The 21,398-nt window shown below is 40.1% G+C and overlaps 1 protein-coding gene across 1 annotated transcript; it reads right to left on the bottom strand.

The window, feature by feature from the left end:
* Nucleotides 1–2,091: 2,091 nt before the first annotated feature.
* On the bottom strand, nucleotides 2,092–3,790 carry LOC142171447 (tetrahydroberberine oxidase-like). The gene has a single exon (XM_075233805.1). The coding sequence runs from the start codon at nucleotides 3,786–3,788 to the stop codon at nucleotides 2,196–2,198; it is 1,593 nt and encodes a 530-aa protein (XP_075089906.1). The 5' UTR covers nucleotides 3,789–3,790; the 3' UTR covers nucleotides 2,092–2,195.
* Nucleotides 3,791–21,398: the final 17,608 nt, after the last annotated feature.

Below are 21,398 nucleotides of genomic sequence, written 5' to 3'. Positions count from 1 at the left end.
GATATTTAAGTGAATTACGCAGGTGCGGTCGCACGAGTGCGAGTAAAAGGCCGCAAGTGCGAGAAGCCTGGGCAAAAGGTACATATTGCACACTTTGCGAATTTTGGGGCATTCTTTACCATTTCTATTCGGTTTTGGAGCTTTTGGGAGAGATTTGAAGAGGGAATCAAGGGGTTTTTTTATTGAGGTAAGTTACTTGAGCCCTAATACTCGTACATATGGTGATTTCCCCGTTGTTTAATCATGTAATTAGTGAAAATGAGGGATTAGGGCTTGGAATTTTTAAGAGTTTAATTTAAGGATTTGAGGAACCAAACGATGTCGAATTTTGATGAATTAGGTATGGTTAGACTCGTGAGTGAATGAGCTTTCTAGTTTTTTAAATTTTGTCGGATTTCGAGACGTGGGCTCGGGGGCTGGGTTTGAGCCAATTTCGGGTTTTGGTCTAATTTGATAGTTTTTCTTGTGGAATTCATTCCATTTGCGTATATTGATGGTATTGTACTGATTGTGAATAGATTTGGAGCATTTGGAGGCCGAGTCCAGAGGCAAGAGCATTGCGGGGTGGAGATTTGACCGGTTTGAGGTAAGTAACGATTCTAAATCTAGTCCTGAGGGTATGAAACCCCAGATTTTTGTATCATTCTAGTATTTTGAGGTGACGCACATGCTAGGTGACGGGCGTGTGGGCGTGCAGTATTGGAGATTGTGACTTGGTCCGTCCCGTAGCAACTGTAAATTTGCATATTTTTGGAAATTATATGATACTTATATGTTTTCGAAAGAGTTTCTGTAAATTGGGTTGAATGCCATGTTTGGGCCTTTTGCCAGTGCTGTTTGGACCCTTAGGCTCCTTTTCTTACTATCCTCTCATTGTTTTAGATTGAAAATCTATACTCAGTCATGGTTATACTTGTTTACTGCATAACTCAGTTTTATGACTCTATTTTGATGCATATAAATGTTGTTTTGGGCCGAATGCCCGAGTGGCTTGAGAGGTTTATGACTGAGTGAGGTCGAGGGCCTAATTTGTGAGGATATTTATGGGATCGGGTTGCACGCCACAGCATGTTTGATATAGGCCGAGGGCCTGAGTGATTTATGCCATGATTTGGCTTGATATAGCGCTTGGCTGAAAGAGCCCCTCCAGAGTCTGTACACACCCCTAGTGAGCGCAGGTACCTACTGAGTGCGAGTGCTGAGTGCCGAGTGCCGAGTGCTGAGTGACTGGGAGGCATGAGTGATTGTGAGGTATGCCCGAGTGGCAATAGTGATTGTGAGGTATGCCCGAGTGGCACGAGTGACTGTGAGGTTTGCCCGAGGGGCTGTTTATGATTTCATCATTTTTGCTCACATTTGTATTTTTTCTCTGTTTGAAAACTGTTGAAAAATATCTTTAAATGATTTTGTTTCTGAAACTGGGTTTAAACGAGATGTTTTGATTCAAATCCTGATTTTAAAAGCATGAGATATCCTACTGAGATTTTTCTGATATGAACATTATATGCTTTATTGTTCGTCACTACTGCTCAGTCTTTATTTATTATTGTTACTTACTGAGTTGGCGTACTCACGTTACTCCCTGCACCTTGTGTGCAGATCCAGGTGTAACTGGGCACGATAGCAGTTGTTGATCATTCTGGTTGCAGATTTTTTTTCTCGGAGATAGCAAGGTAGCTGCTTGGCGATCGCAGCCCCTGCTCTTCTCCCTCTTATCTTCCTCTAGTTGTATTTAGCTATTTTCCAGGCTGAGTTAGCCTTGATATTATTAGACAAATTGTAGTAGATGCTAATGACTAGTGACACCCCGATGTCGGGCTTTTCTTTCCGCACTTTTATTTTGATTTGAACTCCGTTACGAAGATTTTTATGTTAATGGCCTTGGAATTTATCCTTGAAATAAAAATATCGGTTTGTTTTGAAAATGAGTCGGCTTGCCTAGTTCCACGATAGGCGCCATCACGACAGGGTTAGTTTGGGTCGTGACAAATTAATACATATGTATGTCCAAGTTCACAAATCCTAAAATGAAAACATTTAATATAAAATGTATTAATCATGATTCGAAAAATAGTTACATAATTGTTTTTTTTTTTTGGAACATCATGGCTCCATTTATTTTTCACTATTAGTTTTAGTACATAAGAGAACGGTATGATGGCTTTGCAGACTGCATAAATTACCACTAAGCTTAATTAAGATGATAGAGGAGGAATACTTTGTTCATTCCTAAAGAAGTTTGTTGGATCAACTTTAGTCTTCACTTGTACCAATCTATCAAAATTGTTCTTGAAATATTTCTCTCCCCAGATTTTTGCTTGTGCATAGCTTGTGTTTCCTTTGTTGTTCACTCCCAAGTCAAGATCTCTGTAGTTGAAATAGGCAGCTCTTGGAGATTTTGAAACATACTTAGCCATGTATCTATAAAGCTTCTGAATCCAAGCTATATGTTTTTTAGAACTTTCCATTTTTTCCCAAATCACCTCATAATGGATTGAGAATATATTTCCAGCTCTATGTGGGAAAGGGGTTTCAGATTCTGACAAGTCATTCAACTTTCCTCCGTAAGGACTGAATTGTAATTCGGCTAAGTTTTCATCTACTAGGTTGAACAGTTTCCATATACCTTTGAGACCATTTATAGAAATTGGTTGTTGGACATAATCTGATTTTCGTTTGAAGTATCCCTTTTTATCTGTGATATTTCTGTTTAGTAACACGTCAAGTGATGTGCCCCTTGGGAAACCAAAAAAATAGAGTATAGATTCTATCCAACTCATCTCAATGCAATCTTCTTTTGCCAACCCTAGTTCGTGGAAGCTCTTTTGCATTTCGTGGAGGAGTTCATCGACTCCTCCAACGAACATGGTAGTGAAAGAGGCGTGGACAGTCCTTTGCCCACGCCGAAATGGAGATTCACTCCTGCTTAGGAAGAGTCTGAGGAGGAGATTGTCATCAACTTTGTCCGCGATATGTTGCCATTTGTAGACAAGTTGAGTTGCATTTTGTTCTAATGTTCGTCTCACGTTGAAGACCGTCACCTTTTCTGGAATATCAAGTAATTTCACCTTCCATGAAATAATGAGGCCAAAGCTAGTCCCTCCACCTCCTCTAATAGCCCAAAAGAGATCTTCCCCCATTGTTTTTTTATCCAATATTCTTCCATTGGCATCGATTAGCTTAGCATCAATAATGTTGTCTGCAGCAGTACCAAATTTTCGAGACATCATTCCATAGCCTCCGCCACTAAAGTGTCCTCCAACACCAACAGTAGGGCAAACCCCGGCAACAAAGGCCAATGTTTTACTTTTCTCGGCGATTCTATAGTAAACTTCCCCTAAGGTCGCGCCAGCTTGAATCCAAGCAGTCTTGTTTTCGGTATCAATGGAGATTGATCTTAGGTTTCTAAGATCAATGATGACAAAAGGGGTTTCAGAAATGTAAGAAAGGCCCTCATAGTCATGTCCACCACTTCTAATTCTGATTTGTATGCCATGTTTCTTGGAACAATGTATAACTGCCTGGATTTGAGATTCGTCCAAAGGAGTGACAATAATTGATGGTTTGACGTCGGAGCTTATCCTAAGATTATTCTCAAAAGAGTTCAAAATGGTAGAATATGATGGGTTTGTAGGTGCGTAGATGACTTGTGACATTGAACTTGAGTTCATAGTTTTGTGAGAAAGGCATTCAACAAAGTGATCATGAGTACTTGCTGAGGGAACACATGATGATAAAAGGCAAATTGAAAAAAAGAGAAAGATTGTTAACTTGTTGAAACTAGTCATGTTTTCTTGTTGCAAAGTTTGATGGTGAAATTGGAAACAAAAGAACTTCTATTTATAGTTCTGGCTTGGGAGAAAAGAAGCTTATAAGTTTCAAACCCTAGGATCACGTGGTATAAAAATTTATTTTCTTGTAGGCGCAAAGTTTAGTTCAGCATGCATGCATACATGGGCGGATCTAGTAAGAGTGAAGCGGTCGTCGTAAATTTTTGTTAAATGTATATATAAATAATCTGCAAAGTACTATATAAGCTACAAAAATCATTAAGTGTGACATCATTTGCAATCAAGCGCTTCTTGGCCAGTTGGTATAGCGCTTGATTTCTTTACGAAAGATCGAGGGATAGAACATTCGTTGGAGATTGTTTCATTCAGCGGCTTTACACACTTTTACTTTTGTTGTTTCTTTTTTAATCTTGGGGTCAATTAAGTTATTTTGTTACTTTTTTATTCTTTAATTCTTTTACTTTTTTGTTAGAACTTCTTAAAATAGTTTTATTTTATAAGTGTACTCAATTATTCGGGATTCTCAAATAGATATTTTAATTTATAATTCAACTTAAATTTTAATAGATTATCCTAAAGCATCTTTCAAACTTTCAAAATCAAGTTCAGAATCTCAAAATTCATCTAACTTGGAAGAAACGACAAATGGTCTGAGCAACATCGACAACGTACACTACAAGAAAGTGGAGATATGACGACATTTAATAAATGTCGCATTAAGCTGTTTAAATGTCACAAATTTATTTACCGACATTTAATTTACATTTGCATCAAATGTCGTTAATTTCAATGTCGGTAATTTTCCGACATTTAGGTAAATATCGGTAAGAAATTATGACACTTACTGTACGATATTTAGGTAAATGTAAATAAGAAATTATGACACTTATTTTACGATATTTAGGTAAATGTCTATAAGAAATTTACGACACTTTGCAACATTTAGGTAAATATCAATAAGAAATTTATGACATTTAATTTACGATATTTAGGTAAATATCGGTAAGAATGTTACGATATTTAGTTTACAACATATAGGAAATGTCACTTAAAATTTTCGACAATTAGATTAATTTTACTAAAAAAATACGACATTTACGTATGATCATCATAAAATGTCGTATTGAAATTTCCGACATATTGGTAAATGCCACTAAGAAAATTCACAACATATATAAAATGTCGTTTCCACTTTATGTGAATGTCATTAAAAAAATTAGTGACATATCTTTTATGACATAGTAAAATGTCGCATTAAATGTTTGACATTTAAATTAATGTCGGTATCATATTTTTTAGAATGTAAATAATAATGCTTTGTTTATTTTCATCATGAACACATTTACATTCACAAATATCAACTTTTATAACAAACATGAAATAAATGTAAAGCAAATATCTTTTTCCTTAAGTTAACCAAAGAACAAAGTAGCAATATAAAACGTACTTAGTACAAGATAGATAATGTCAAATCAAATGATTTGTTCTCACGTAAAACTCAAATGTAACTAAATAATAAAAGATAGTAATATCAATGTGTAAGTACTTTAAGATCACTCCTAATTCGAATTAATTTTTCTCAACTTCTAGACTAAATCTTATAAAACCAACTCTCCACAAGTCAAGCTTTTCACTCCCAGTAATTGACATCGCTTCCTTCAGGAATGTTGTACAAGAAGTCACAAGAAAAAAAAGAATTATATCTTTATAATAAAGTGAATTCTTTCCTCCGCTAAAACAATTGAAATACCAAAAATAATAACAGATTCATATTCTAAAGGAGAAACAAATTGATAATCAATGTAATACTAGCAACTGAAGAGAGAAAGAAACAAATAATATAAAGCAAAAAATCCAAGAAAGTGAACGCAACCGCCCAAACCGAACAACAACTGAAATATTGTAATATCATAATGCAGTTGATATTTTTTTGGTTGTGGGGGATGTGAGAGGAAGGGAGAAAACATAACTCCACCCGATGGAGGTTCTGCAAGATTTAAATAAATATAAACACGATCAGGCATAAAAAGCTAAATACAAGTAAGCACACATAAAGCTACCTGTCCAAGAAAGGTTGAAACAAAATCTAAATGAGATAGCTCACTTAGGAGAATCTATTTACCTCTATGATAATAATAAATTTTTTGCAACAAATGCTATATCAATAGTCAATAATGCACTTTCATATCAGAGTTCAGCACCGATTCTATATTAGAAAAATGGTGTTCAATACAAACTACAATTTCACCCTTTATCAAGGAAAAGAAAATGTTCAGCTATTCTCAATTCATCTTGCACTTAAGAAAACCATTCCCTACTCTTTTAGTTTTAATTTTTCTTTGAGACTGAGGCAGAAACAGGGTGGGAGATGGGAGGGTTGAATTCTGAAATATTAGTTTCCGCAAATGGTATACTGAGATAAAAACTAATGAATGTTATATAAGTTTTGCAAACTATAACATGAAGGGTTTCTCCCTTTGAAAAGGAGGAACAAGAACCTTGTAATTTTTTCAAACTTACCCGCTTCTTTTTCTTGGTGCCAACTTCACTAACTCCAGTCTTCTTGATTATGTTAACCTGAGAAGAAATATTAGATTGGTTACTCTGGTAGTTTACAAAATTTACAACTTAGAAAATTGTGAATACAAGATATAAAAAAACAGGACAAAGTCATATAATAATTTTTTTTTCCTAATATGATGGCGTTTCAATCATAGATCTTTATTTCCCTCATGTAGGCAAGAGTCTTCAACTTACTCTTTCTTCCAGGTTCTACAATAGGCTAAATACCTTATATAGGAGGGTAAAATCATGCTTGATGAGAATCTTATCAATTAACAAAAAGAAAAAAGAAGCTAACTTCTTCACAGCTGCAACAAGAATGCCACCATCATCGTCAAACACAAGTTTAAAAAATAGAACTCCATGATTAAGTGTAAGCTGCAGAAGAGCCTGAAGAGTTGTGATGCTTTTTCATAAGAACATGCCTCAAAGATGAGAAAGCTCTTCAACCTTTCCAAGGAAGATGATATCAGGAAGTATGTCAACATCTACTGCCGAAATTTCACTACCAAAAACGGGAAAAAGGCGAGCAAAGCTCCTAAGATTCAGTGGCTTGTGACACCCTTGATTCTTCAAAGAAAGAGGGCAACAATATCCATCTGGTACTTTCACATCTCTTAAAACTTGTAAGAGCATATCTTTTTGTGCATTGCTCAAAGTGAAACATGCCGGAGGTAGATAGTATTTGCCATTAGCTCTTTTTTTAGGGTGCAAAGCCTTTCGAATCCCCATTTCTTGTAAATCCAAACGAGAATTCAGATTGTCTTTTTCTTTCCCGTCAATATTTAGTAATGTCCAGAATATATTGTCAAATATATTCTTTTCAATATGCATTGTGTCAAGATTATGACGAATCATATTGTCTTTCCAATAGTCTAACTCAAAAAATATGCTCTTTTTCTTCCATAAATATTGCAACATGGCATCGTCAACATCATCAGAATTCTTCCATTTTCTTTTCTTGGATTTGGCCGATAGATGTTTTCCGAATTTATTTTTAATACCTTTCAATTGCTTAAGAACTTCAATACCTGACAAATATTTAGATGCTGCCTCTAACTCCTTAAAACCATTAAACGAAACTTTATCTTTTCGAAACTTGTGCCCATGGGGTAACCAACGCCTGTGCGACATGAAGCAATATTTTCGCCCATATTTCAATCTCAGAAATTTAGTCTTGGTCAGACAACATGGACAAGCATATCTAGTTTTCACACCATATCCTGATAAGTTACCTAGTGCTAGAAAATCACTGACTGTCCAAAGCAATGAAGCACGCATTTGAAACATATGATTCTTTGACGCATCATAAGTGTCAACACCAACCCACAATTCTTTTAACTCATCAATTAACGGTCGTAGATGGACATCAATATCGTTGCCTGGTGCATGAGGGCCATCAATAATCATTGATAATATCATGTATGGTTGCTTCATGCACAACCAAGGTGGCAAGTTATATGGAACCAAGACAACTGGCCATGTGCTATGTGAGATAGACATAGACTTGAATGGATTAAATCCATCTGAAGACAATCCAAGTCTAACATTTTGAGGATCTTGAGAAAAATCTTGATGCGATTCATCAAATTTTCTCCAAGCAATACTATCAGCAGGATGCCGCATTACCCCGTCTTTAGTGTGACCTTCTGCATGCCATCTCATATCAGTAGATGTTTTAGATGACATGAATAATCTTTGAAGCCTCGGTATCAATGGGAAGTATCTAAACACCTTTGCTGGAATTTTTGAGGTTTCCAAACTACCAGATTCACCTACAAATTGTTTGTATCTTGGAGCTTTGCAAAACTTACAATCAGTTCGATCTTTTGTCTCACTCCAATGGATCATATAATCATTTGGACACGTATGTATTTTTTTGTATTCAAGTCCTAAATCTTTAATAATTCTTTTTGCATCATTAAAGGACTTAGGTAATATTTCAGGAAATACATCTTTTAACAACTCTAACAACATGGAAAATGAATTGTTACTCCACCCATTGAGACACTTTAAATGTAATAGACGAACAAGAAAAGAAAGAAGTGAATATTTGCTTCCAGGATATAATTCACGCTCAGCTTCTTTCAATAAGTTAAAAAACTTTTCAGTTTTCTTATCAAATCCCACATTATGTTGATTTGACCCACCAAAAATATCATCACGAGTGTCCATATTAATAAAGTCACTAGTAGGAAGAACTCCAAAAGCATCATGCACCAAGCCTTGTATCTCATCACCTCTATCTAATATATCCACAGACATTGATGAAGATGATGTCTCACCATGAAAAATTCAATTAACGTAACTAGGTAGAAATCCATCAACCACAATATGTTCAACAATCAACTCTTTCGGGATAAATTTCATATTACGACACTTCCGACATGGACACAAGATTTCAGATGCATTAGGCCTATCTAATGAGGCAAAGTGAAGAAACTTTTTGGCTCCATTCTCATATAGAGGATCATTCCTATTCAATATGTTTATCCAACTCTTATCCATTAAGAATAACCTATACATATAGCAAAAAAATAAACTAAAAAAGAGTACTTATAGATAGAAACTAGAAAGAGTATATCACAGAATACGAATATATATTATAATTTATACACTTTACTAATGACTATACAAATGTATTCATTCAGAGCATGGCAAAAAACATATCTAGTTTCCTTATTTTTTTCAAGGGAATCTTACAAACTAGTTCACTCTATCGCCACAATATTTAATATTTTATCATGACTAAGCATAATCAAACTATAGAATACCATAATTGACATCTTGAGCAAATATAACTTTTAAAAAACAAGTATCAAATTGATGTTTGTCACGACCCAAATTCACCTGTAGGTCGTGATGGCGCCCAACACTCCAGCTAGGCAAGCCAACTAATAAATTAAGTATATATTGATAAAATTTAAAACCAAAAAAATATAAACCCAAACTCTACCAATGTGTGTGCCAAGACCTGGTGTCACAAGTGAATGAGCATCTAGTAGATTATACAAAAACTCCAAATACTGTCTGAAATAAAATAGACAGAATATAAATATCAGAAGAAGAGACACTAGTATCTGCAGAACGGCTCAGAAAGGCAGCTCACCACTATGCCTCTGGATGACGTGGGTATGTGATGATAGGTCCTCCACTAGTACCTGTTCAGATCCTGCACAAAAAGTGCAGCAAGTGTAGTATGAGTACGTAAACAACATGTACCCAGTAAGTATCAAGCCTAATCTCAAAGTGGTAGAGACGAGATGGCCGACTTTGACACTCACTATAGGTCAATAACAATAACTGAAATATATCTAGAATATTTAAATCAATGTGATTTACAGAATTTATTTAATCAGCGGAAATAATCAAATTCCTTCAAATGTATCAATTTTTCAATATATTAATTAAATTTCTTTAATTCAAATAAATTCCAATTTATCAATTAAATCTCATTTAAAGGAGTAACAATTAATTCCTTAACAAGCAAGAATAATAATTCATTAAATTTTAAAGATTTTTCAATTTACTAATTAGCTTTACAAGCTGAAATAAATTATTAAAGCATCGTGTAATTATTAATATTATTAAGCACGATTTCTGCCGAGGACGTACGGCCCGATCCAGAGTGTCGTGTACACTGCCGAGGGACGTGCGGTGCGCTCCATAGATGCATCTATCCTGCCGAGGCGTTCGGCCCGCTCCACAAGAAAGGAGGGCATTTTCTTATATGCCTCCGGAAGGACAATATGTTTATTATAAGATAAATTTGGGAGGAGAACAATTTCTTTTGACAATTAATTGATTTAAACAGACAATCAAGCCTATGAGATTTCCATCCTTTAATATCTTTATCTAACAATTCACAATATATTCATATAGATATTAATTAATATAAATAAATCAAAGAATACAATTTACACAAGTGAGGCATGCTTTGAGTCCTAAACTACCTGGACTTTAGCATTAATAGTAGCTACGCACGGACTCTCGTCACCACGTGCGTACGTAGCCCCCCACAATTAGCAACAATTATTTAATTTTAATCACCTATGAGGTAATTTCCCCCTCACAAGATTAGACAAGAGACTTACCTCATCTTGCTCCAATTTAATCCACTATAAGGCCTTTTCCACGATTATCCAACTCTGTCTGGCTCGAATCTAGCCAAAATAATTCGATACAATCACTAAATATTATAGGAATCAATTCTATAAGAAAATACTACATTTTAAAAAAAAGATCCGAAATTAATTAAAAATTCACCCGCGGGGCCCACATCTCAGAAATCCAGAGAAAGTTACGAAATCCGATAACCCATTCAATTACGAGTCCAACCATACCAGTTTCACTCAAATCCGACTCCGAATCGATACCGAAATCTCGAAATTTTGTTTCTATGAGATTTCTAAACTTTTCCAAATTTCAATCTCAAAACACTAATTAAATTGTGAAAACAATGATATATTCTTGTATATTGATCAAATCCGAGTTAGAATCACTTACCCCAATATTTTTCCCTTGAAAATCTGCCAAAAGTCGTCTCTGCTCAAGCTCAAGTTCGGCAAAAATGGCAAAATGGGACGAATGCCCTCTTTTTATAACACTGCCCAGCACTTCGGAACTGGGCCTCGAACATGACCTCGATCGCGGCATCGAACATGTGCCTTCGATAAGGGCATCGAGGTTTGGGCCTCGATCCTAGCCCTCGAGCCATACCTTCGATCATGCCATCGAGCCTTACCTTCGACCGCGACTTCGATCACATGCTCGAGTCTGGACCTCGGTCATGGCCTCGATCAGGGTATCGAGGTTGGGCCTTCGATCATAGCCTCAATCATTGCATCGAGCTTGAGCCTTCGAGCCTTACCCTCGATCATGCCCTCAAGCCTTGCCTTCGATAGAGGCTTCAATACTGAGTCTCGTCCCTGACTTCGACTCAGGCCTCGATCGTGGGCTCGATATCTGGGGCTCGATCTGAGGCTTGGTATCTGGGGCTCGATCTGAGGCTCGATATCTGGGGCTCGACCTGAGGCTCGATATCTGGGGCTCGATCTGAGGCTCGATATCTGGGGCTCGATCTGAGGCTCGGTCACATCCCAGAAAATGCAGTAGAAGAGAAAATTGCAGCAGCTTTTTAAGTCCAACTTTTGATCCGTTAACCATCCGAAACTCACCCGAGACCCTCGGGACCTCAACCAAATATACCAACAAGTCCTAAAATATCATACAAACTTAGTCAAACTTCTAAATGACATCAAACAACGCTAAAACCATGAATCATACCCCAATTCAAGCTTAATAAAACTAAGAGTTTTCAACTTCTACATTCGATGTCGGAACCCATCAAATCAACTCCGATTGACCTCAAATTTTACACACAAGTCATAAATTACATAATGGAGCTATTAAAATTTTTGGAACTGAATTCTGACTCCGGTATCAAAAAGTCAACTCCCCGGTCAAACTTTCAAACTTTAAATTCCTATTTTAGCCATTTCAAGCCTAATTTCACCACGGACTTCCAAACACAATTCCGATCATGCTCCTAAGTCCAAAATCACCATACGGAGCTGTTGGAATTATCAAAATTCTATTCCGGGGTTGTTTTCTCAAAATGTTGACCGAAGTCAAACTTAGAACTTTAAGGCCAACTTAAGGAACCAAATGTTCCGGTTACACTCCAAACACTTCCAAATCCCGAACCAACCATCCCCGCAAGTCATAAATCATTACAAGCACCTACAGAAAGTTTTATTTTAGGGAACGGGGTTCTAAAAGTTAAAATGACCGGTTGGGTTATTATATTCTCCACCTCTTAAACAAACGTTCGTCCTCGAACGGGTTTAGAATTATACCTGAAGTGCTGAATAAGTCTGGATATCTGCTCCGCATGTTTTCCTCGGTCTCCCAAGTCGCTTCCTCGACTGGTTGGCCCCTCCACTGGACTTTTACTGCAGAAATCCTCTTGGACCTCAACTGGCGAACCTGTTTATCAACAATGGCAAATGGCTCCTCTTCATAACCCAAGCTATTATCTAGCTGAACTGTGCTGAAGTCTAACACATGTGATAGGTCGGCATGATACTTCCGGAGCATAGACACGTGAAAAACCGGATGAACTCTCGATAGGTTGGGAGGCAAGGCAAGCTCATAAGCAACCTCCCCAACTCATTTCAACACCTCAAATGGGCCTATAAACCTTGGGCTCAACTTGCCCTTCTTCCCGAATCTTATAATTCCCTTCATCGGCGAAACCTTCAAGAGAACTTTTTCACCTACCATAAATGATATATCACGCGCTTTCTGATCCGCGTAACTCTTTTGTCTGGACTGTGTTGTACGAAGTCGCTCCTGAATCAACTTTACCTTTTCCAAGGCATCCCTTACCAAATCAGTACCATATAACTTAGCCTCACCTGGCTCAAACCATCCGATAGGTGAACGACATCGCCGACCATATAAAGCCTCAAACGGAGCCATCTCGATGCTGGATTGGTAACTGTTATTATAAGCAAACTCAGCCAAAGGCAGGAAACGATCCCATTGACCTCCAAAGTCAATCACACATGCTCTGAGCATATCCTCCAAAATCTAAATTGTCCTCTCTGACTGTCCATCGGTCTGCGGATGAAAAGATGTGCTGAGCTCTACACGGGTCCCTAACTCACTCTGTACTGCTCTCCAGAAATGTGAAGTAAACTGAGGGCCTCTATCTGATATGATGGAAATTGGCACACCGTGCAACCGGACTATCTCTTGAATATAAATCTGGGCCAACCTCTCTGAAGTATACGTAGTCACAACAGGAATAAAATGTGCCGACTTGGTCAACCTGTCAACAATCACCCAAACTGCATCAAACTTCCTCAAGGTCCGCGGCAACCCAACTACAAAATCCATAGTAATTCCTTCCCATTTCCACTCTGGTATGGTCATCTGTTGGAGTAGGCCACTTGGCCTCTGAGGCTCATATTTAACTTGCTGGCAATTTAGACACTGAGCTACATACTCAACTATGTCCTTTTTCATTCGTCGCCACCAATAATGTTGCCTCAAGTCATGATACATCTTAGTAGCACCTGGATGAATAGAATATCGAGAACTGTGTGCCTCTTCTAGGATCTTTTTCCTCAGTTCATCTACATTAGGAACACACAGACGATCCTGGAGTCGCAGAACACCATCCGCTCTAATAGTAACTTCCTTGGTATCACCTCGTAGTACCGTTTCACGAAGAACCACCAGGTGTGGGTCATCATACTGGCGAGCCTTGATCTGTTCAAATAGTGAAGACCGGGCCACAACACATGCAAGAACTCGGCTGGGCTCTGAAATATCTAGCCTCACAAGTCTGTTAGCCAAAGACTGAATATCTGAGGCTAATGGTCTTTCCTCTGCTGAAATGAAAGCCAAACTACCCATACTCTCCGCCTTTCTGCTCAAGGCATCTGCAACCACATTTGCTTTGCCCGGATGATACAAGATAGTAATATCATAATCTTTTAGTAACTCCAGCCATCTGCGCTGCCTCAAATTTAGATCCCTCTGCTTGAACAAATGCTGCAAACTGCGATGATCAGTGTAAACTTCGCAAGACACCCCATAAAGATAATGCCTCCAAATCTTAAGAGCGTGAACAATCGCAGCTAACTCCAAATCATGTACCGGATAATTCCTTTCATGGGGCTTCAGCTGACGTAAAGCATATGCAATAACTTGCCCTTCCTGCATTAATACACAACCCAAGCCAATGCGCGAAGCGTCACAATACACTGTATACATCCTCGAACCAGAAGGCAACACTAACACTGGTGTTGTAGTCAATGATGTCTTGAGCTTCTGAAAGCTCACCTCACAATCATCGGACCATCGGAATGGAGCACCCTTCTGGGTTAATTTGGTCAAAGGTGCTGCAATAGATGAAAAACCTTCCACGAACCGATGATAATAACCTGCCAAACCCAGAAAACTCCTGATCTCCGTCGCCGAAGTAGGACGATGCCAATTCTGAACTGCCTTAATATTTTTGGGATCAACTTTAATACCTTCGCTCGATACGATATTTCCCAGAAATGCTACAGACTCTAGCCAAAACTCACATTTAGAGAACTTAGCATATAGCTTTTGTTCCCGCAATGTCTGAAGCACCACTCTCATATGCTGCTCATGCTCCTCCTTACTATGAGAGTAGATCAAAATGTCATCAATGAAGACAATGACAAATGAGTCAATATATGGCCTGAATACCCTGTTCATCAGATCCATAAATGCTGCCGGTGCATTAGTTAAACCAAAAGACATTACCAGAAACTCATAATGACCATATCTAGTACGGAAAGCAGTCTTCGGAACATCTGAATCCCGAATCTTCAACTGATGGTACCCCGACCTCAAGTCGATCTTAGAGAATACCCTAGCACCCTGCAACTGGTCAAATAGATCATCAATACACGGCAACGGGTACTTGTTCTTAATAGTGACTTTGTTCAATTGACGATAATCAATACACATCCACATTGTTCCATCCTTCTTTTTCACAAACAATACTGGTGCACCCCAAGGCGACACACTCGGTCTGGCAAACCCTTTGGCTAGTAACTCTTCAAGCTGTTCTTTCAATTCTTTCAATTCTTTCGGTGCCATACGATACGGTGGGATAGATATAGGCTGGGTATCTGAAGCCAAGTCAATACAGAAATCAGTATCACGATCAGGTGGCATACCTGGAAGATCTGACGGAAATACATCGGGGAACTCCCGAACTACATGCACTGAATCAATAGCAGGAGTCTCTGCAGTAGTATCCCGAACATAGGCTAGATAAGCCAAACAACCCTTCTCAACCATGTGTTGAGCATTTATAAAAGAAATAACTCGATTAAATGAACTAACAGGCGAACCCTTCCACTCCAGCTTAGGCAATGCTGGAATAGCCAAGGTAACAGTCTTGGCATGACAATTTAGAATAGCATGATATGGAGATAACCAGTCCATGCCCAGAATAATTTCAAAATCGGTCATCTCAAGCAATAGGAGATGTGCTCTAGTTTCATAACCACAAAATGTAATAATACAGGACCGGTAGATCCGGCTCACCATAACAGAATCGCCCACAGGAGTGGACACATAAACAGGAGTACTCAAGGACTCACGAGAAACGCCCAAGAATGGAGCAAATAGAGATGACACATATGAATATGTAGATCCCGGATCAAATAATACATAGGCACCTTTGCCACAAACAGAAATAATACCTGTAATCACGGCATATGAGGCCTCCGCATCTGGTCTAGCCGGAAAAGCATAAAACTGAGCTGGAGCGCCAACTGGCTGGCCTCCGCCTGGCTGACCTCCACCTCTAGGATGACCCCTACCCACCTGTCCTCCACCTCTGGGTGGTCGGACTACTGGTGGAGTAACTGGTCCGGTAAGCATAGGCTGCTGACCGTGCTGTACTGGTCTACCCCGAAGCCTGGGGCAAAACCTCCGCATGTGACTCGGATCCCCGCACTCGTAACAACTCTTCGGTGCGATGGGCTGCTGACTAAGTGTCTGGCCCTAGGGACCTGAATACCCACTGGGAGGACCCTGAATAGCTGGTGGGCGGTAAGAACTCTCTGGGATAGCACTGAGATAAGGTCGCACTGGAGCACCTCGAGGAGGTGGTGGTGCTGGATATGGGGGTCTGCTGGACTGTCCCCTCACGAACTGACCTCTGCCCCCGGACGGAGCACCTCTGAACTCTCCAGAGTACCTGAACCGCTTATCTCTCATAATCTGCTCTCGGCTCTGCTGACGTACACCCTCAATCCTCCGGGCTATCTCCATAACTCGCTCATAAGAAGTACCCATCTCAACCTCTCGAGCCATAGTAGCCTGAATACCAGTATGTAAACCGGCTACAAACCTTCGCACTCTCTCCGCCTCAGTAGGGAGTATCATTAGTGCATGGCGAGATAATTCAGAAAACCTCGCCTCATAATCGGTCACTGACATTTGACCCTGCTGGAGCTGCTCAAACTGAAACCGCAACTCTTCCCTCTAGGAGGGTGGAATATACCTGTCCAAGAATATGCGGGTGAACCTGTCCCAAGTCATGGGAGGAGAATCTGCTGGTCTGCCAAGAGCATAAGACTGCCACCATCTACGGGCTCTACCCTCTAGCTAAAAAGTAGCAAAATCAACCCCATGGGATTCCAATATCCTCATGTTGTACAGTCTATCCTTGCAACGATCAATGAAATCCTGTGGATCCTCATGTCACTCACCCCTGAAGACAGGAGGATGTAGTCTAGTCCATTTGTCCAATAGTTTTTGAGGATCGGCGGCTACAGTCGGCCTGGGCTCAGGTGTAGCTGCAGCCACTGGTTGGACTCCACCCACGGGTAATGCACCCTGGGTCTGATACACAGCAGCTGCCTATCCATGAGCCTGCGCAGTAGGGGTATGTGCTCCCCCGCCATCCTGAGATGTGGCTAGGTCTGCCGGAAATAAACCGGCCTGAGTCATATTATCCATGAATCGCAGTATATGACCCATAACATCCTGAAATCCCGGCACAGATGTGAAGTCCACCGGAGCTGGCTCTGCCACAGGCACCTCACCCTGCTCCTCAATAATGGGATTCTCTGCTGGATCCACTGGCGGCATAACCGGGATAGTCCTGGGATGTTCTCTCCCCCTACCATGGGCTGGATCCCTCCCTCGGCCTCTAGCAACTGGGGGAGTAGCTGTAATGACTCAACCGGTCATTTTAACTTTTAGAACCCCGTTCCTTAAAATAAAACTTCCTGTAGGTGCTTGAAATGATTTATGACTTGCGGGGATGGTTGGTTCGGGATTTGGAAGTGTTTGGAGTGTAACCGGAATATTTGGTTCCTTAAGTTGGCCTTAATGTATTAAGTTTGACTTCGATCAACATTTTTGAGAAAACGACCCCGAAATAGAATTTTGATAATTCCAACAGCTCCGTATGGTGATTTTGGACTTAGGAGCATGATCGGAATTTTATTTGGAAGTCCGTGGTGAAATTAGGCTTGAAATGGCTAAAATAGGAATTTAAAGTTTGAAAGTTTGATCGGGGAGTTGACTTTTTGATACCGGAGTCGGAATCCAGTTCCGAAAATTTTTATAGCTCCGTTATGTAATTTATGACTTGTGTGTAAAATTTGAGGTCAATCGGAGTTGATTTGATAGGTTCCGACATTGAATGTAAAAGTTGAAAACTCTTAGTTTTATTAAGCTTGAATTGGGGTATGATTCATGGTTTTAGCGTTGTTTGATGTGATTTAGAGGTTCGACTAAGTTGGTATGATGTTTTAGGACTTGTTGGTATATTTGGTTGAGGTCCCGAGGGTCTCGGGTGAGTTTCGGATGGTTAACGGATCAAAAGTTGGACTTAAAAAGCTGCTACAATTTTCTCTTCTGCTGCATTTTCTGGGATGTGACCGAGCCTCAGATCGAGCATCAGATATCGAGCCTCAGATCGAGCCCCAGTTATCGAGCATCAGGTCGAGCCCCAGATATCGAGCCTCAGATCGAGCCCCAGATACCGAGCCTCAGATCGAGCCCCAGATATCGAGCACACGATCGAGGCCTGAGTCGAAGTCAGGGACGAGACTCAGTATCGAAGCCTCGATCGAAGGCAAGGCACGAGGGCATGATCGAGGGTAAGGCTCGAAGGCTCAAGCTCGATGCAATGATCGAAGGCCCAACCTCGATACCCTGATCGAGGCCATGACCGAGGTCCAGACTCGAGCATGTGATCGAAGTCGCGATCGAAGGTAAGGCTCAATGGCATGATCGAAGGTATGGCTCGAGGGCTAGGATCGAGGCCCAACCCTCGATGCCCTGATCGAAGGCACATGTTCGATGCCGCGATCGAGGCCCTGTTTGAGGCCCAGTTCCGAAGTGCTGGGCAGTATTATAAAAAGAGGGCATTCGTCCCATTTTGCCATTTTTGACGAACTTGAGCTTGAGCAGAGACTACTTTTGGCAGATTTTCAAGGGAAAAACATTGGGGTAAGTGATTCTAACTCGGATTTGATCAATATACAAGAATATATCATTATTTTTACAATTTAATTAGTGTTTTGAGATTGAAATTTGGAAAAGTTTAGAAATCTCATAGAAACGAAATTTTGAGATTTCGGTATCGATTCGGAGTCGGATTTGAGTGAAACTGGTATGGTTGGACTTGTAATTGAATGGGTTGTCGGATTTCATAACTTTCGCCGGATTCCGAGATGTGAGCCCCGCGGGCGAATTTTTAATTAATTTCGGAATTTTTATTAAAAATGTAGTATTTCCTTATAGAAGTTGATTCCTATAATATTTAGTGATTGTATCAAATTATTTTGGCTAGATTCGAGCCAGACGAAGTTGGATAATCGTGGAAAAGGCAAAATTGTGGATTAAATTGGAGCAAGACGAGGTAAGTCTCTTGTCTAATCTTGTGAGGGGGAAATTACCTCATAGGTGATTAAGATTTAATAATTGTTACTAATTGTGGGGGCTACGTACGCATGAGGTGACGAGAGTCCGTGCGTAGCTACTATTAATGCTAAAGTCCGGGTAGTTTAGGACTCAAAGCATGTATTACTTGTGTAAATTGTATTCTTTGATTAATTAATATTAATTGATATATATATGAATATATTGTGAATTGTTTGATAAAGATATTAAAGGATGAAAATCTCATAGGCTTGATTTCTATTTAAATCAATTAATTGTCAAACGAAATTATTCTCCTCCCAAATTTATCATATAATAAACATACTGTCCTTCTGGAGGCACATAAGAAAATATCCTCCTTTCTTGTGGAGCGGGCCGAATGCCTCGGCAGGATAGATACATCTATGGAGCGCGCCGCACGTCCCTCGGCAATGTACACGACACTCTGGATCGGGCCGTACGTCCTCGGTAGAAATCGTGCTTAATAATAATAATAATTACACGATGCTTTAATAATTTATTTCAGCTTGTAAAGCTAATTAGTAAATCAGAATTTTTTTGGAATTTAATGAATTATTATTCTTGCTTGTTAAGGAATTAATTGTTACTCCTTTAAATGAGATTTAATTGATAAATTGGAATTTATTTGAATTAAAGGAATTTAATTAATATATTAAAAAATTGATACATTTGAAGGAATTTGATTATTTCCGCTGATTAAATAAATTCTGTAAATCACATTGATTTAAATATTCTAGATATATTTCAGTTATTGTTATTGACCTATAGTGAGTGTCAAAGTCGGCCATCTCGTCTCTACCACTTTGAGATTAGGCTTGATACTTACTGGGTACACGTTGTTTTCGTACTCATACTACACTTGCTGCACTTTTTGTGCAGGATCTGAACAGGTACTAGTGGAGAACCTATCATCACATACCCACGTCATCCAGAGGCATAGTGGTGAGCTGCCTTTCTGAGCCGTTTTGCAGATACTAGTGTCTCTTCTTCTGATATTTATATTCTGTCTATTTTATTTCAGACAGTATTTGGAGTTTTTGTATAATCTACTAGATGCTCTTTCACTTGTGACACCAGGTCTTGGCACACACATTGGTAGAGTTTGGGTTTATATTTTTTTGGTTTTAAATTTTATCAATATATGCTTAATTTATTAGTTGGCTTGCCTAGCTGTAGTGTTGGGCGCCATCACGACCTACAGGTGAATTTGGGTCATGAAAACATGGTATCAGAGCACTAGGTTCATGTAGGTCTCACAAGTTATGAGCAGACTTAATAGAGTTTTGCGGATCGGTACGGAGACGTCTATACTTATCTTCGAGAGGCTATATGGTGTTAGGAAACTACCTTTCTTCATATTCTATCGTGCAATTGATGTAGTACTAAATATCCTTCTCTTATTCTCTCACAGATGGTGAGAACACGCTCTAATGAGATTCCAGACCAGGGAAGAGCTACTCCCCCAGTTGCTAGAGGCCGAGGGAGGGCTCCAGCCCGTGGTAGAGGGAGAGGACGTCCCAGGACTATTCCGATTATGCCGCCAGTGGATCCAATAGAGAATCCTATTATTGAGGAGCAGTGTGAGGTGCCTGTGGCAGAGCCAGCTCCGGTGGACTTCACATCTGCACCAGGATTTCAGAATGTTATGGGTCGTATACTGCGATTCATGGATAATATGACTCAGGCCGGTTTATTTTCGGCAGACCCAGCCACATCTCAGGCGGGCGGGGGAGCACATACCCCTACTGCGCAGGCTCATGGACAGGCAGCTGCTGTGTATCAGACCCAGGGTGCATTACCCGTGGGTGGAGTCCAACCAGTGGCAGCAGCTACACCTGAGCCCAGGCCGGCTGTAGCCGCCGATCCTCAGAAACTATTGGACAGATGGACTAGACTACATCCTCCTGTCTTCGGGGGTGAGCGACATGAGGATCCACAAGATTTCATTGATCGTTGCAAGGATAGACTGTACAACATGAGGATATTGGAATCCCATGGGGTTGATTTCGCTACTTTTCAGCTAGAGGGTAGAGCCCGTAGATGGTGGGAGTCTTATGCTCTTGGCAGACCAACAGATTCTCCTCCCATGACTTGGGACAGGTTCACCCGCATCTTCTTGGACAGGTATATTCCACCCTCCCAGAGGGAAGAGTTGCGGTTTCAGTTTGAGCAGCTCCAGCAGGGTCAAATGTCAGTGACTGATTATGAGGCGAGGTTTTCTGAATTATCTCGCCATGCACTAATGATACTCCCTACTGAGGCGGAGAGAGTGCGAAGGTTTATAGCCGGTTTACATACTGGTATTCGGGCTACTATGGCTCGAGAGGTTGAGATGGTTACTTCTTATGAGCGAGTTATAGAGATAGCCCAGAGGATTGAGGGTGTACGTCAGCGGAGCCGAGAGCAGATTATGAGAGATAAGCGGTTCAGGTACTCTGGAGAGTTCAGAGGTGCTCCGTCCGGGGGCAGAGGTCAGTTTGTGAGGGGACAGTCCAGCAGACCCCCATATCCAGCACCACCACCTCCTCGAGGTGCTCCAGTGCGACCTTATCTCAGTGCTATCCCAGA

The sequence above is a fragment of the Nicotiana tabacum genome, chromosome 17, assembly GCF_000715075.1.
Source record: "Nicotiana tabacum cultivar K326 chromosome 17, ASM71507v2, whole genome shotgun sequence".
NCBI lineage: Eukaryota > Viridiplantae > Streptophyta > Magnoliopsida > Solanales > Solanaceae > Nicotiana > Nicotiana tabacum.
This window is presented reverse-complemented; position numbering and strand designations above follow the sequence as displayed.